This window comes from Rhineura floridana, chromosome 5 (assembly GCF_030035675.1).
Source record: "Rhineura floridana isolate rRhiFlo1 chromosome 5, rRhiFlo1.hap2, whole genome shotgun sequence".
NCBI lineage: Eukaryota > Metazoa > Chordata > Lepidosauria > Squamata > Rhineuridae > Rhineura > Rhineura floridana.
In genome coordinates this window covers 100,202,053-100,218,153 of record NC_084484.1, presented here as the reverse complement: position 1 = coordinate 100,218,153, position 16,101 = coordinate 100,202,053, and the positions used below count along the sequence as shown (strand labels likewise).

The 16,101-nt window shown below is 38.2% G+C and overlaps 1 protein-coding gene across 4 annotated transcripts in view; it reads left to right on the top strand.

Annotated features, from left to right (window-relative positions):
- DOP1B (DOP1 leucine zipper like protein B) overlaps window positions 1-16,101 on the top strand; it is a 100,317-nt gene that overhangs the window by 73,002 nt on the left and 11,214 nt on the right. For all 4 annotated transcript variants that reach the window (XM_061627702.1, XM_061627703.1, XM_061627704.1 and 1 more), the window contains 6 exons: window positions 107-211; window positions 295-361; window positions 10,784-10,928; window positions 13,342-13,421; window positions 14,752-14,861; window positions 15,545-15,691. In XM_061627702.1, the coding sequence (XP_061483686.1) occupies window positions 107-211; window positions 295-361; window positions 10,784-10,928; window positions 13,342-13,421; window positions 14,752-14,861; window positions 15,545-15,691 (654 nt within the window). The remainder of the gene's footprint in view (window positions 1-106; window positions 212-294; window positions 362-10,783; window positions 10,929-13,341; window positions 13,422-14,751; window positions 14,862-15,544; window positions 15,692-16,101) is intronic.

Genomic DNA, 16,101 nt, shown 5'->3' with positions numbered 1-16,101 from the left:
TTGAATTAGAATAGTATTTCCTATAAACCCTGTCTGAAACTTCCTGCATGTGTGGTTTCAATATTTTCCAAAGTAGAATTGATGTTTTGGGGTTTGTTTGTTTCAGGCTTCCTGTCTTAGCCTTGCAGGAGAACTTCCAGTCACTGTTAGGAGTACTGAAGGAATCTGTACAGTTGAATTTGGCACCACCTGGGTATTTCTTGCTTCTCAGGTATGGCAATAGCAGTGGTTTTTTACGCACTACAATTGTAGTACAACTGATCATTTTGCTAACTAGGCCTTATTCTTCTACAGCACTCTGAATGATTTCGTGACTAGAACTCCAACCCAGGAAAACAAGAAGGATCAGAAAGACTTGCAGGTAATGTGTCCTCAGTTCTTGATTTTTTTACCCCCTCTGGTCACGCAACAAACTTTACTACTAGCTTCTAGGCATTTTAATATATAGCTGTATTTATTTACAAACAGCTGGACACATTAATGAACAGGACCTCTGGCCAAGGATTCCTACACACCTCAGCCATGGGGAAATCCCCAGTTTGGCCCATCCTGTTACTAGTAGGAAACAACACAGTGAAAGATTGTGGTTAAAGTATGCTGATTTTAAAGTATTTTAAAAGAAAAAACAATATAGAAAGGAAAGGGAAGTTCTTATATAGTTTGCAAGACTGTCAGTAGTTGGTGATTTCCTGCCCTGGACTTCAGATTATTAGTGCAACCTCACAGCACTTGGGTATGAAGAAGCAACGACGGCCAATGTCTTCCAGTCCCTTAGATATTTTGTTCAAAATGCTATATGGTACCCCAATCACCATATTTGGATATGATGCCTGTTCAGATCCTTAACTGACTGTTGTGCACATCCAAATTCTTTCCCTTTGTTATGTAGTGCTTCTGGCATATGAGTGGAGTACTCTTGCCCCACTATCAGTCAATGTGAATTTCTCCTATTTCTCAGATCTCGACATTACCACATCTCTCGTCCAGCCTTGTGTTCTAACTACAAGTTGAGCTCATGCCCACCAACTTCCTCTTTTTGTAAGTTTCCTAGTTTCATTCCGGACAACCTAGCTCTCTAAGCTTAGCTTATGCTATTGAGCTTTTGAGATTTTATATATAAAATCACCTGAAGAGTACCATCACCTCTTTTTACTGCCCATGGCAGCCATTTTGGCTAGCACCCAGAGCACTTTTATCAATATGAGTGCCAGCATTTTACTACAAAAAAAAAAAAACACTTCTGTGTGTCACACACACAAACTATTCTACACATGCTCCATACCCTCTCTTCATTCCCACAGGCTTTAGCAGCTAAAAGAGTGACTTGTACCACTGCAACTAAAGAACTGTCCTACAGTGCCTTGCAAAAGTAATGAGACCCCTGACCAATGCTCTCATATTACTGAATTACAAATGGTACATTGTAATTTCGTTCTGTATGATATTTTATTTTGAAACACTGAAAGTCAAAATCAATTATTATAAGGTGACATTGGTTTTATGTTGGGAAATGTTTGTAAGAAACATGGAAAACTGAAACATGTTGCTGGCAAAAGTATTCAACCCACACACATTAATATTTGTTGAAGAAGCTGACAGCAATGCCATCAGGAGTGGGACTTCCGGGAAGGGTGACTTCGCTTGTGCCTGCTTTTGGGACGGGCTCCCGCCTCAAAAGAAGCTTATTCAGATATAAATCAGTCAGAACATTTTTTTTTTGACTGATGAAATTTCTCCCGGGCAGGGAGAAACGTAGAGATCAACCTCAAAAGCCTGTTTTTGTTGGGAGGACTGGATTTCATTAATTTATGAGATAAGGTCCAGCCAACAATGCCGGACGGACTTCCTAACAAGCTCTATCTGTTTAAGCGATACGTTTATCTTTTCTTTAAAGAGAGAACGGACTAACAGGCAAGCACCCTTCTTTCTATTATTTTTTTTACTTGGTTTAAATTGTTGCAGCAAAAGGAGATTTGTCAGATTGATCGGCTTTGGACAACTTCTGGGTGAGATATAGCTCTTCTCTGTTATTCACGAAATTAACAGCTTATCTCTGTTTCTGTCGCAAAAAGCTGTCCTGGAAGTGCATTCTAAAGATAATAAACAGAAGAGGGATTTCTATTCCTGATTTCTATTCCGAGGAATATTATATTGTCTGGGACTATTCTCTTTTTGGTCTATTTTATTTTGACGAATCTGCTTCTTCACGACGCCACTAACTGTTTTGATGCTGGGAACTAAATTTGTTTTGCATTCTTGAACATAGAGAGATAAGGCAGGTTGCTCTGTTTATACTGTGATGTCATCAAGCCTGGAATATTAACCCAATTGTTGCTGAAATAAGAAGTGGTTCTTCTTTATTTTTGTTTTGCTTTGTTTTCGTGGTTTTAAAAATGGCAATCAAGAAAGTGGCTGAGAATCTGGAAGTAACTATGTTTCAGAAAATAATGGATGAGATTGAGATAACGAAACAAACCCTGCGACAGGGTAGTAAGGAGCTGAAAATTGAACTGAGCAAAATGACGCAGGAGCTTAAAGAAATAGGGGATCCTGTGAGAGAGGAGAATGAGATCAGAGATGAGAAAAGAAAAAATAAAAGGAAGATACAAGCCCTGGAGATTGGAACAAATGTGGAATTGGAAAAAGATCTGGAGTTTATGGATTTTAGAAATAAAATCTACTGTTTGGAATTTAACGTTATCTCTGAAGAAATTAATGAAGATATTAGAGATAAAGTTATCAATGGCTTGGATAATCTTCTGGACTGGAATGATGTGATGGAGCTTGATATAGAGAAAATCTATGGAATTAACTGCAGCCATGTGACAATGGAAAAACTCTTAAGAGATGAGCCAGTGCATTTTGTAAAAAAGAAGAACACAGATATGACTTTACAACAGTATTTCAGCAACTTATTCAGAATGGATGGCAAGAAAACATTTGGGATAGAGGAAATTCCCATCAGACTCTTATTATATGACTATGGCTACAACAGCAAGATTATTATGGAATACTGATAATGGAAGATTGGACACTGAAATTACTGGACTTAACAGGACTATTGAAGATGGAAGATGGAACTAATAGGGATAATGGAATAATGGCTGTTGAAATTATTGGACCTAACAGATTCTGATGAGATGGATTAATCGAAATGTTTATTTGGACTATGGTTATGACAATAAGATTATTATAATTATTAACGAGATGGATTAATTGACATGTTTATTTGGAGAAAAATTGATAGATATATTTCTTAAAGAATTGAAACCTCTCTTTGACTTTTTGTGGAAAGAATAAAGTAATGTTTATGAGATTTGATGATTAATTAAGATAACTACTGGAGGAAAGTGATTTTATAATATGATTTAAGAGACAGGATTGTTATATATTGTAGATCTATAACTGATTTGATATGTGACAAATGGGAAGTCAACATTTTATTTTTTTTTGTTTAATCATTTTTGTTTTGTTTTGTTTTTTGTCTTTGAATGTTTTATGATTTTGTTTTCTATGTTTTATGAAAATTTGAATAAAAATTATTGTAAAAAAAAAAGGAGTCTAGACCAAGAGGTTAGACTCCTAGCAGGGGCACCCATAGTGGAATGGTCAAAGCTGAGACACTAGACTAAGATGCATCCAAACTCAGAGGAAGGCAATGGTAAACCACCTCTGAATACCTCTTACCACAAAAACCCTATGAACAGAGTATCCAAAATGCAACACGAGATAGTGCTAGAAGATGAGACCCCCCAGGTCACAAGGCACTCACCGAGCTACTGGGGAAGAACAAAGGACAAGTACGAGTAGTGCTGTGACTAATGACACAGCTGAGTCAAAGCCGAAAGGAAGCCCAGAGGCTGATGCGGACAGATGCAAAAGGAGAGTCCAGAGTTGTACGACGCACACAATAGGAACATGGAATGTGAGAAGCATGAACCAGGGAAAGTTAGAAATTGTCAAGAAAGAAATGGAACGTATCAACATTACAATACTTGGCATGAGTGAATTAAAATGGACTGGAATGGGACTTTTTCAATCAGGGAACAACAAAATATTTTATGCAGGAAATGAGAAATCAAGAAGAAATGGGGTTGCTTTAATAGTGAGAAGTGATGTAGCAAAAGCAATTAGGAGCTACAACGCAAGGTCTGAGCGAGTGATATCAATGAGATTAAACAGGAAAGCTATTAACATAACCATCATCCAAGTCTACGCTCCAACAGCAAACACAGAAGAAGAGGAATTGGAGAGATTTTACACAGAAGTACAGGAAGAAATTGATCACACAGCAAAACAAGATGTTCTGATAATCATGAGGGACTGGAATGCAAAAGTAGGGAACAGAGAAGAACTAGGAATTGTGGGGAAGTGGGGCTTAGGAGACAGAAATGAAGCAGGAGAAAGACTTACTGAATTCTGTGAAGCCAATGATTTGTTTCTTGCCAACTCATTTTTTGAGCAACCAAAAAGATGACTGTACACGTGGACATCACCAGATGGACAATATAGGAATCAAATTGATTATATAATTGGAAACAGAAGATGGAGAAGTTCCATACTTTCTGCAAAAACAAGACCAGGAGCAGACTGCGGTACAGATCATGAACTGATTGTATCGAAAATCAGAGTAAAGCTTAAAGAAGAAGAACAAAGCACTCATAATGCCAAAATATAATTTAAATAACATCCCAGAAGAATATAAAGATCAAATAAGGACTTCCGGGAAGGGTGACTTCGCTTGTGCCTGCTTTTGGGACGGGCTCCCGCCTCAAAAGAAGCTTATTCAGATATAAATCAGTCAGAACATTTTTTTTTTTGACTGATGAAATTTCTCCCGGGCAGGGAGAAACGTAGAGATCAACCTCAAAGCCTGTTTTTGTTGGGAGGACTGGATTTCATTAATTTATGAGATAAGGTCCAGCCAACAATGCCGGACGGACTTCCTAACAAGCTCTATCTGCTTAAGCGATACGTTTATCTTTTCTTTAAAGAGAGAACGGACTAACAGGCAAGCACCCTTCTTTCTATTATTTTTTTTACTTGGTTTAAATTGTTGCAGCAAAAGGAGATTTGTCAGATTGATCGGCTTTGGACAACTTCTGGGTGAGATATAGCTCTTCTCTGTTATTTACGAAATTAACAGCTTATCTCTGTTTCTGTCGCAAAAAGCTGTCCTGGAAGTGCATTCTAAAGATAATAAACAGAAGAGGGATTTCTATTCCTGATTTCTATTCCGAGGAATATTATATTGTCTGGGACTATTCTCTTTTTGGTCTATTTTATTTTGACGAATCTGCTTCTTCACGACGCCACTAACTGTTTTGATGCTGGGAACTAAATTTGTTTTGCATTCTTGAACATAGAGAGATAAGGCAGGTTGCTCTGTTTATACTGTGATGTCATCAAGCCTGGAATATTAACCCAATTGTTGCTGAAATAAGAAGTGGTTCTTCTTTATTTTTGTTTTGCTTTGTTTTCGTGGTTTTAAAAATGGCAATCAAGAAAGTGGCTGAGAATCTGGAAGTAATTATGTTTCAGAAAATAATGGATGAGATTGAGATAACGAAACAAACCCTGCGACAGGGTAGTAAGGAGCTGAAAATTGAACTGAGCAAAATGACGCAGGAGCTTAAAGAAATAGGGGATCCTGTGAGAGAGGAGAATGAGATCAGAGATGAGAAAAGAAAAAATAAAGGGAAGATACAAGCCCTGGAGATTGGAACAAATGTGGAATTGGAAAAAGATCTGGAGTTTATGGATTTTAGAAATAAAATCTACTGTTTGGAATTTAACGTTATCTCTGAAGAAATTAATGAAGATATTAGAGATAAAGTTATCAATGGCTTGGATAATCTTCTGGACTGGAATGATGTGATGGAGCTTGATATAGAGAAAATCTATGGAATTAACTGCAGCCATGTGACAATGGAAAAACTCTTTAAGAGATGAGCCAGTGCATTTTGTAAAAAAGAAGAACACAGATATGACTTTACAACAGTATTTCAGCAACTTATTCAGAATGGATGGCAAGAAAATATTTGGGATAGAGGAAATTCCCATCAGACTCTTATTATATGACTATGGCTACAACAGCAAGATTATTATGGAATACTGATAATGGAAGATTGGACACTGAAATTACTGGACTTAACAGGACTATTGAAGATGGAAGATGGAACTAATAGGGATAATGGAATAATGGCTGTTGAAATTATTGGACCTAACAGATTCTGATGAGATGGATTAATCGAAATGTTTATTTGGACTATGGTTATGACAATAAGATTATTATAATTATTAACGAGATGGATTAATTGACATGTTTATTTGGAGAAAAATTGATAGATATATTTCTTAAAGAATTGAAACCTCTCTTTGACTTTTTGTGGAAAGAATAAAGTAATGTTTATGAGATTTGATGATTAATTAAGATAACTACTGGAGGAAAGTGATTTTATAATATGATTTAAGAGACAGGATTGTTATATATTGTAGACCTATAACTGATTTGATATGTGACAAATGGGAAGTCAACATTTTATTTTTTTTTGTTTAATCATTTTTGTTTTGTTTTGTTTTTTGTCTTTGAATGATTTATGATTTTGTTTTCTATGTTTTATGAAAATTTGAATAAAAATTATTGTAAAAAGAAAAAAAAAGAATATAAAGATCAAATAAGGAACAGGTTTGAGGCTTTAAACTTAGTTGACAGAGAACCAGAAGAACTATGGACTGAAGTCAGGGACATTATCAGGGAAGAATGCAAAAAGACAATACCTCTAGTTAAAAAGAGAGAAAGACCTCAATGGATGACTGAAGAAACTCTTAAAATGGTTAAAGAGAGGAGGAAAGCAAAAGCAAAAGGAGATAGAAACATGGTCAGAACTCTAAATGCGACTATACAATGACTAGTACGTAGGGACAAAGAAAACTATTACAATAGTTACTGTCTAGAAATAGAAGAGGACAACAAAAAGGGAAGAACAAGAGCCTTATTCCAAAAGATTAGAGAAATGAAAGGGAAATTTAAACCAAAGGTAGGGATGTTGAATAATCCACAGGGGAACACACTGACTGACCGAGATGAAATAAAAGGAAGATGGAAGCAATACACTGAAGAACTCTATAAAAGAGATGCCAGGATGACAGATTCATTCACGGAAGAACCATATGATGAAGAACCAGAAATGTTAGAATGTGAGGTGAAAGCTGCTCTTAAAATTCTTGGAAGAAACAAATCACCAGGAATAGATGGCATACCAATAGAGTTGCTAAAAGCTACTGAGACTGAATTTGTCCAAATTTTGACTAAAATCTGTCAAGAAATATGGAAAACTAAACAATGGCCCACAGACTGGAAGCGTTCAATATATATCCCACTTCCAAAGAAAGGGGATCCCAGAGAATGCAGTAATTATCGAACTATTGCCTTAATATCCCATGCAAGTAAAGAAATGCTCAAGATTCTATAACAAAGGCTCTTACCATATATGGAGCAAGAAATGCCTGACGTCCAAGCTGGATTTAGAAAGGGAAGAGGCACCAGAGATCATATCGCAAACATACATTGGATAATGGAACAGAGCAAGGAATTTCAGAAGAAAATCACCCTGTACTTTATAGACTACACAAAGACTATAGATCATGAAAAGCTATGAATGCTTTAAAAGAAATGGGGGTGCCACAGCATCTGATTGTCCTGATGCGCAACCTATACTCTGGACAAGAGGCTACTGGAAGGACAGAATATGGAGAAACCGATTGGTTCCCCATTGGAAAGGGTGTGAGACGGGTGGATTTTATCACCCTATTTGTTTAATCTGTACGCAGAATATATCACACGGAAAGCGGGATTGGACCAAGATGAAGGAGGTGTGAAAATTGGAGAGAGAAACATCAATAATTTAAGATATGCAGATGATACCATACTCTTAGCAGAAACCAGTAATGATTTGAAACGAATGCTGATGAAAGTTAAAGAGGAAAGCACAAAAGCAGGACTGCAGCTGAACATCAAAAAGACTAAAGTAATGACAACAGAAGATTTATGTAACTTTAAAGTTGACAATGAGGACATTGAACTTGTCAAGGATGATCAATACCTCGACACAGTCATTAACCAAAATGGAGACAATAGTCGAGAAATCAGAAGAAGGCTAGGGCTGGGGAGGGCAGCTGTGAGAGAACTAGAAAAGGTCCTCAAATGCAAAGATGTATCACTGAACACTAAAGTCAGGATCATTCAGACCATGGTATTCCTGATCTCTATGTATGGATGGGAAAGTTGGACAGTGAAAAAAGCGGATAAGAGAAAAATCAGCTCATTTGAAATGTGGTGTTGGAGGAGAGCTGTGTGCATACCATGGACTATGAAAAAGACAAATAATTGGGTGTTCGAACAAATTAAACCAGAACTGTCACTAGAAGCTAAAAAGATGAAACTGAGGTTATCATACTTTGGACACATCATGAGAAGACATGATTCACTAGAAAAGACCATAATGCTGGGGAAAAAAGAAAGGGAGTAGAAAAAGAGGAAGGCCAAACAAGAGATGGATTGATTCCATAAAGGAAGCCCTAGACCTGAACTTACAAGATCTGAACAGGGTGGTTCATGACAGATGCTCTTGGAAGTCATTGATTCATAGGGTCGCCATAAGTCATAATCGACTTGAAGGCACGTAACAACAACAATGTACCAGCTTTGCACATAGTGTTGGAGGAATTTTGGCCCATTCTTCTTGGCAGAGTCACTCCAGGTCATTCAGGTTGGTTGGACGTTGCTTGTGGACCGCAATTTTCAAAGACCACCATAGATTTGCAATGCAATTGAGATCAGGACTTTGACTGGCCCATGTAGAACATTCACCTTTTTGTTCTTGAGCCACTGCAGTGTTGCTTTGGCCTTGTGCTTGGGATCATTGTCCTGCTGAAAAGTGAATTTCTTCTCACACTTCAGATTTTTAGTGGACTGAAGCAGGTTCTCTTGCAGTATTTCCCTGTATTTTGTTCCATCCATTTTTCCTTTGATTTTAACAAGATGCCCAGTCCCTGCTGATGAGAAGCATCTCCACAGCATGATGTTTCCACCACCATACTTCATTGTAGGGATGGCATGGGCAGCATTAGGTTTGTGCCACACATAGCACTTTGAGTTTTGGCCAAAAAGCTTTATCTTGGTCTCATCTGACCACAAAAACTTTTCCAACATCGCAGCTGGGACACTCTCATGCTTTCTGGCAAACTTCAGACATGCTTTTAATTTTTGAGTAATGGCTTCTTTCTTGGCACCCTCCCATACCTGCCAGTGTTATGCAGAGCTCTTGATATGGTTGACTGGCGCACCATTACTCCACTCCCAGCCACTGACCTCTGTAGCTCCTTCAAAGTGATTGTTGGCCTCTCTGTGGCTTCTTTCACAAGTCGTCTCCTTGTTTGAGAACTGAGTTTCGAGGGATGGCCTTTTTTGGCAGTGTCTGGGTGGTGTGATGCAGCTTCCACTTCCTGATTATTGATACAGCTGTGCTCACTGGTATATCCAAACACTTGGATATTAGTTTGTACTCTTTTCCTAATCTATGCATTTGTATTACATTATCTCTCACTTCTGTAGAATGTTGTTTGGTCTTCATTTTCCTTCAGATCCACAGCCTGACAAATGATCCTTCAACAGTGGGGTTTTTATCGTGATAGCAACTTTAAAGGTTCACAGGTGGAGGCCAATGGTAAAGGTGATTGCCCTTGATAGGGCAATTTCTTTCATCTGTGTAAACTGGGAGCTTCCACAAACACAGGGGTTGAACATGTTTCAGTTTTTTATGTTTCTTACAAACATTTCCCAACATAAAACCAATGTCACCTTACAATAATTGATTTTGAGTTTCAGTGTTTCAAAATAAAATACCATACAGAACGAAATTACAATGTACCATTTGTAATTCAGTAATATGAGAGCATTAGTCAAGGGTCTGATTACTTTTGCAAGGCACTGTATCTATTCTTCAGAAATGTTTGGTAGAGTTCGCTTTAAAGTTAGATTCTTTCCTTATAGCCACCCAGAGATCAAAATGGTCTCTCATATTTTTTTTGCTGTAATTTTTATAGGAGTTGGAGAACACATAAGACATCCTCTTATGAGACTGTTTCATGGTTAATCTTCAGAGACCATTCTGAGTATCTTTCTTGTGGGGACCAATAAATGTATTACCAAGCAGGTTGCAAAATATCTGAATGTTGTCATATTTGTTAGATCTACTATGACTATTAGTTATAGATTGTTGTATTTTAATAACTGGTTTATTGAGACTATGATTCTTCATATCTTGTCAAACTTACTGATTATTCCTAGGAATCAGGAAATGCTGGCATTTTCAGACCAGCTGGTGTGTCAAAATCTTGTAATACTTATAGAAACAATATGAGAAAACATAGCTTCTGTTAAACTTTCAGGTTTATAGCTACAGCAGTCATAGGAAAAAGGAAAAAGAAATTTCCATGATTCCAAAAAGCCCATAGGCATCTCTCATCTTGCAGGCTGCTTGCCACACATTTGCCATACCTAACACCAGCAAGAAACTGATATTGGGTTACCATATTTGGGGGAAAAACATGTTGCGGCATGTACTGCCTTTGTGGAATTCAATTTAAGTAAAATGATGTTTTGTTTTTTAGCTTGTCACCTTTGTTAGAACAAAAAATACTACTTAATTAAAACAAAATTTCCTGTGTTATGTCTATTTGCATGAATCACTTGCCTCTCTTACTCTGTTTGCCCTTTCAGGAGGTAACCCAGAAGATACTGGAAGCTGTAGGGAATGTTGCTGGTTCTTCCCTAGAACAAACTAGCTGGCTGAGCAGGAATCTGGAGGTGAAAGCCCAGCCTCAGATAGCTTTAGATGAACCCATTGTTGAAGATGATTTCTGTGGTAAGAAAAACAGAGAAAGTTCTTTGGGCTGGGTAGTATTCTGTATAAGCGTTTTAGTCACACAGTTCTTCCACAGATTGGGTGTTTGATGAATGGCAAGGTGTGGGAGGGGAGAGATGTTTCAGTGCTAGTAGATGTGCCCAGCTTAATTTGTTGCCTGAAGACTTTTTTCATTTAAGATGGAGGGAAGAAATAGGAGCAGACAGTTACATTAAACATTGGCCATATAATGAGGGTTTCAAGTTCACAAAGTTCCTAGCAGCCTCTAAATTTTGGAGTACTAAATAGTTAAGCTAGACAAGTGATAATAGAGAAAAGGGGAAGAGAAATGGGCCTGGACTTTCCCATCACATCTGTTGAGACCAGTTGCCCTTAGCTGTCCTCCAGAGAGTATCCATTCAGTCCAGTTAGCTAAACTGTTTCCATTCCAGCTACTCATTGTAAGAGATGGAATTTTGAGAAGTGGTGCCTTAGCTTGCTTTCCTTCCCTCTCTCTCCCTCTCTTTTTTTTCAATTTGTATGTCATGTCTCACTACTAATCTTTGTAAGCCCTTCTGAAAACCTTTTCCAGCTAAAGAGTGGAGATAAATGCTTTAAGTAAAAGGCATATCTGTCTGTTTCTTGAGTGTTAACCATAACACACAGATTCCTTAAGGTAAAGGATAGAAAAAACCAAGAAGTAATAGTCATTAGATTAACAAAGCTGGATTGGGGGGGGGGGTTGGAGACAAAGTAGAATCAGCAGCTCCTAAATTGAGCAATATTCCCTAGTGCAGCCTTTCCCTACCAGTGTGCCTCCAGATGTTGTTGGACCACAATTCCCATCTTTCCTGACCATTGGCAATGCTGGCTGAGGCTGATGGGAGTTGTGGTCCAACGGCATCTGGAGGCCCACTAGTTGGGAAAGGCTGCCCTAGTGGATTGAAAGACTTTATTCTAAGAGGCAAAGTCTCCTCAAAATTGTGCAGGCTTTTGATGGCACAAATATTCAGCAACTTATCTTGTGTTCACCGCCCAGAGAGCTATAGCTAGTCGGGTGGTATAAAAGTCTAATAAAAAATAATAATAATAACTTTCTTCCTTCTATTATTGAACTTCTCTTTTAAATTATTTATTTGATGTATTAGCTACTCCTTAGCGAAAGCTCTCAGGAATGACTCGCAAAAATAAAACCATAAAACAAATCACTGAAAGTAAACAAAAAAACTGAAGGACCAATGTAAACAAAAAGATTTTCACTTGGTGCTAAAAAGAAAAATGAGGATGGCACCAGGCAACTATCCTAGAAAGGGAATTTGAAACTGCTAGATTCAGGGACTAACAACACATTGCATGTAATGTGCAGAAGACGCCTGCAACAGCGTTTTTTTTTCCTAAGGAAAGTTAGCTTTGGGAGGTAAGATCTGGAGGGAGAGAGGTGCAGAGAAGCTGCCTGGAGGCTTTGTCCTTCATCACCACATGGCATGGGCAATCGCAGTCCATTGCCCTAGCCTCAGAGTTGGGGCCTGGGTGAACAGCCCTGACCGAATGGTATTCATGCCAGGCCACACTGAGGGAAACTCCAGAGACCTGATGGGGGACAGCGGAGGCCACAGTCATCTCTTCTGCGACGTGTCACCTCCAACATGCGAAGTGAGACAGATGTCATGTGCTTGCCACACACATAGGGGGGGTCAAACACTCGTTCCCTCTGATCAGGGTCAGGGCACCTGAAAGAGATAAATGGGCAGAGGAGACTGTTTCACTGTCAGCTGCTTCTTTGCTGCAGATCTCTTTCCCACTCCAGTAGGATTCCACATGTTTTCATACTCAATCTACGTTTTTATAGGTGTACTGATCCCAGAAAACAAAAACAAGTGAGAGAGAGTACCATGCATTTGAATCATCTACAATTAAAAACATGTTGCCAATAATTCCTTGGGGTCTAACTATACATTATATGCTACAGTGTGTTTTTTAAAAAAAGCTTTTTGAAAAAGCAAAGCCAGGAGGTGGAACTTTTGATCAGGAAAGCAGTTGGGGAGACGGGTACTTAATCCTTTCTTTACTTTGAATTTACCCCATGCAGTACTTCCCTCACCTTGCACTGGGTTTCAAGTGCTTGTGGCCCTCTGTTTGGTGGAGGAAAGTTACATTCCTGTTACTTCCTCACTACTTGTGTGCTCTAGATTGTCCCTTTCTTGTGCATCTCCACTTTGCTTATTTTAAAGGGCATGTGACTGGACATTCAGACTAGATATTTTGAGACAACAAAAAGGGTTGCCCAACTTCTTCCATTGTCTGCAGAACAAAGGAATCCAAGCTACTTTCTACTCATTTGCCTTCTTCCCCCCAAAAAAAACTACTGCTAATGTAAAAAGTTTCAGCATTGTCTAAGAGAAGGAAGAAAACTAAAATGATGCTTCTTCTACAGACACATCAGTACCTTCCTCAATGATTTCTGCCTCTGCTCCATCAGTGTACAGTGTTCAAGCCCTCTCTCTTCTTGCAGAGGTGAGTCCCAATTTCTTTTTACTTTGAGAAGGAAGCAGTTCTATAGTTGCTGCCCTTCATATTGGTACATGTGTACATGTGAATCCCTGCATGGGCATCCAACCATCAGACACCAAAAAAGCATTCCAAGAGTGTAGTGGAATCTTTAGCTGTAATCAATCCACATGTCACTCTTACATGTGTATACCTGTTCCTACCATGCCCAAAGAAACACACAAAAGGTAAAATAAAGGTTGGTTTATTGAAAGAAGAAACAAAAGTGTTTTACAAGTTTTACAGAAAAGTGTAACTTACAATTACATTTGAGACAACAGGCAGCGCTACCTACTATCATGCATACCGTTCCTAAAGCTAAGAAAGTTTAAGAGCCCTGTGCTAAGCATTTCCAAGTTCATACATACTTACACCTAAGAAAGGAAAGAAAGTGATAGCAATAGACCTTTCCTGAAGAATATCAGAACTCAAAGTAAGGAATAAGATTTCTGTATCCAACCCAAGAGCCAAAGCTCTGTCGTTTGTGTAACCTGGAGCTAGATAGTCAGAGATCTCACCTTTCCTTAGTCTGACTGTCCAGCATCATGGTATTCCTAGTGTGAGATGTGAAGTATTCAGGAAGTTGCTGTCGAATCCCACAAAATCCTGATCTTAAATGTATTTCCGAATTGCATTGACATGACAAATGAAGAACAATGGAAAACTTGGGAGTTTTGAGTGCTCTCCCAAATTTGTTTCCTGGTTAATTTCTATCTCCCATAAAATATTTAGTGTAAATTCCTGTTTTGGGGTGATTGATTCCTTATCCCTTAGGGGTCAAAAGATCTTGCAGCTTGTGTCCAGAGGGCACCATTGTTTGTTAGGAGCTCTCTTTCCTCTGGTGATGTTGAAACTTAGGAATTTGGTTTATGACCTCTTGAGTCAGGATGCTTTTGCTGCCTCTCGGATTTGCAAAACTTCAGGGTTCACAGAAAAGGCTGTTTCTCCCAGGGTCCATTTTGATTCAGGCACTCATGTCTGGATCCATTGTCATGAAGCCAGCTATGAGAACCCCCCAAAAAGGTACCCTCATAATATATATGCCACAACTGAAATTTTGCATGTTCATAGACCCTCCCTTACTATCTAGGACAGATGGAGTCCTTGAGCATACAGTGCTTTGTGAGTCATGGAAGAGGGACGTGTGGATGCATCAGTTGTATAGGTTGCTTAAATCATAACTGTAGTAGTCTATCTAATGATGAAAATAAATATTTTGAAAAGGTGACATTTCTCAGTCTTCAGGCTTATAGAATAAGAAGAGCTGTTCCTTCTTAATGGAGCATTGTTTCTCTAGGTTCTTGCTTCTCTCCTTGATGTGGTTTATCGAAGTGATGAAAAAGAGAAAGCAGTGCCTTTAATCTCGCGTTTGCTGTATTATGTGTTTCCTTATTTACGCAATCACAGGTAAATAACTTTTTCTTAAATCGTGCATGTGTAATTCATACCGTATCTGAGGAACCTACTTGGGCAGATTCCTTGCTTTAAGGTCAAAGCCACTGTAAGACTGTTCTTCTGCAATATAACTGACCAATCTGCCAAAACTTAAGTGATTGCTATCTACTGCCAATATAGCACACATGTTGCATTATTGAAACCTGAGAGTCAAGTGCATATAATTGTGCTTTTTTTCTGATGTGAAAATATTTGGCCTGCAAGGAAGTTTGTGTTAATTTGGTAGGATGTAATATGAGAATTCAGTATCAACTATGGAAACAGTTACTCCACTTCAGTTGACAGACCTCATTTATAAGATATGACTCTCTGTAAAGTTGCTTCATTTATGTAAGTTAGAAAAACAGCAATTTTATTTTCAGAAATTTGAAATGTCAGGAATTTCTAGAAATTTGAAAAGAGGAGCATAATAATTTACCAATTACGATAGGCTGGTCTGCATGTTGGTGTTATTGACTCCAGGTCTGACTTTAGAAAAGGCAAGACATTAATTTTCCTTACAACTAACATATAGATATTTTGTTGAATATCAACAATGTTAAAGTGGAATGTTGTTGCAAAGTCTGGAACTTTTGGAGTATGTGGTGTGCCTATTGCGAAGTATGTGATTTGTATATTGTGCATATTGTTTACAGTGCCTACAATCTACCTAGTTTCCGTGCTAGTACTCAGTTGCTCAGTTCCCTAAGTGGCTATGCCTATACGAAACGCGCATGGAAGAAAGATGTTCTAGAACTATATATGGATCCAGCTTTTTTCCAGATGGATACTTCATGCATTCAGTAAGACATATGATTGGGGTCATTTTGCTGCTGGGTTCTGAATGTAGAAATGGGCAAACTCCAGGAAATTACAATGAAGTTGTAATTTTAACTTGTGTTTGGAATTTCCTAAAACAATTAAGTTGTTAAATTGTCAATGGTCTCATTCAGAAAAGCATTGGTTTTTGTTAAAAGAGTTGGCTCTCATCACTGTGCTGAGTCTTTTTTTCTCTACAAAACTTGTGTCACAATACATCTACATCTACTTTCTTCTAATATATCATTTCAAAGATATGCAAGACTTGGTATAAATCATTAAACTAAAGTTGTCTCAGCCTATCTTGTGTTGAAACTTGTGGGAATCTTGTATGTAGGTTGTCAACATATGCATTCATCACAGACTGACTAAGCACAAGATTTGCACAATTTCT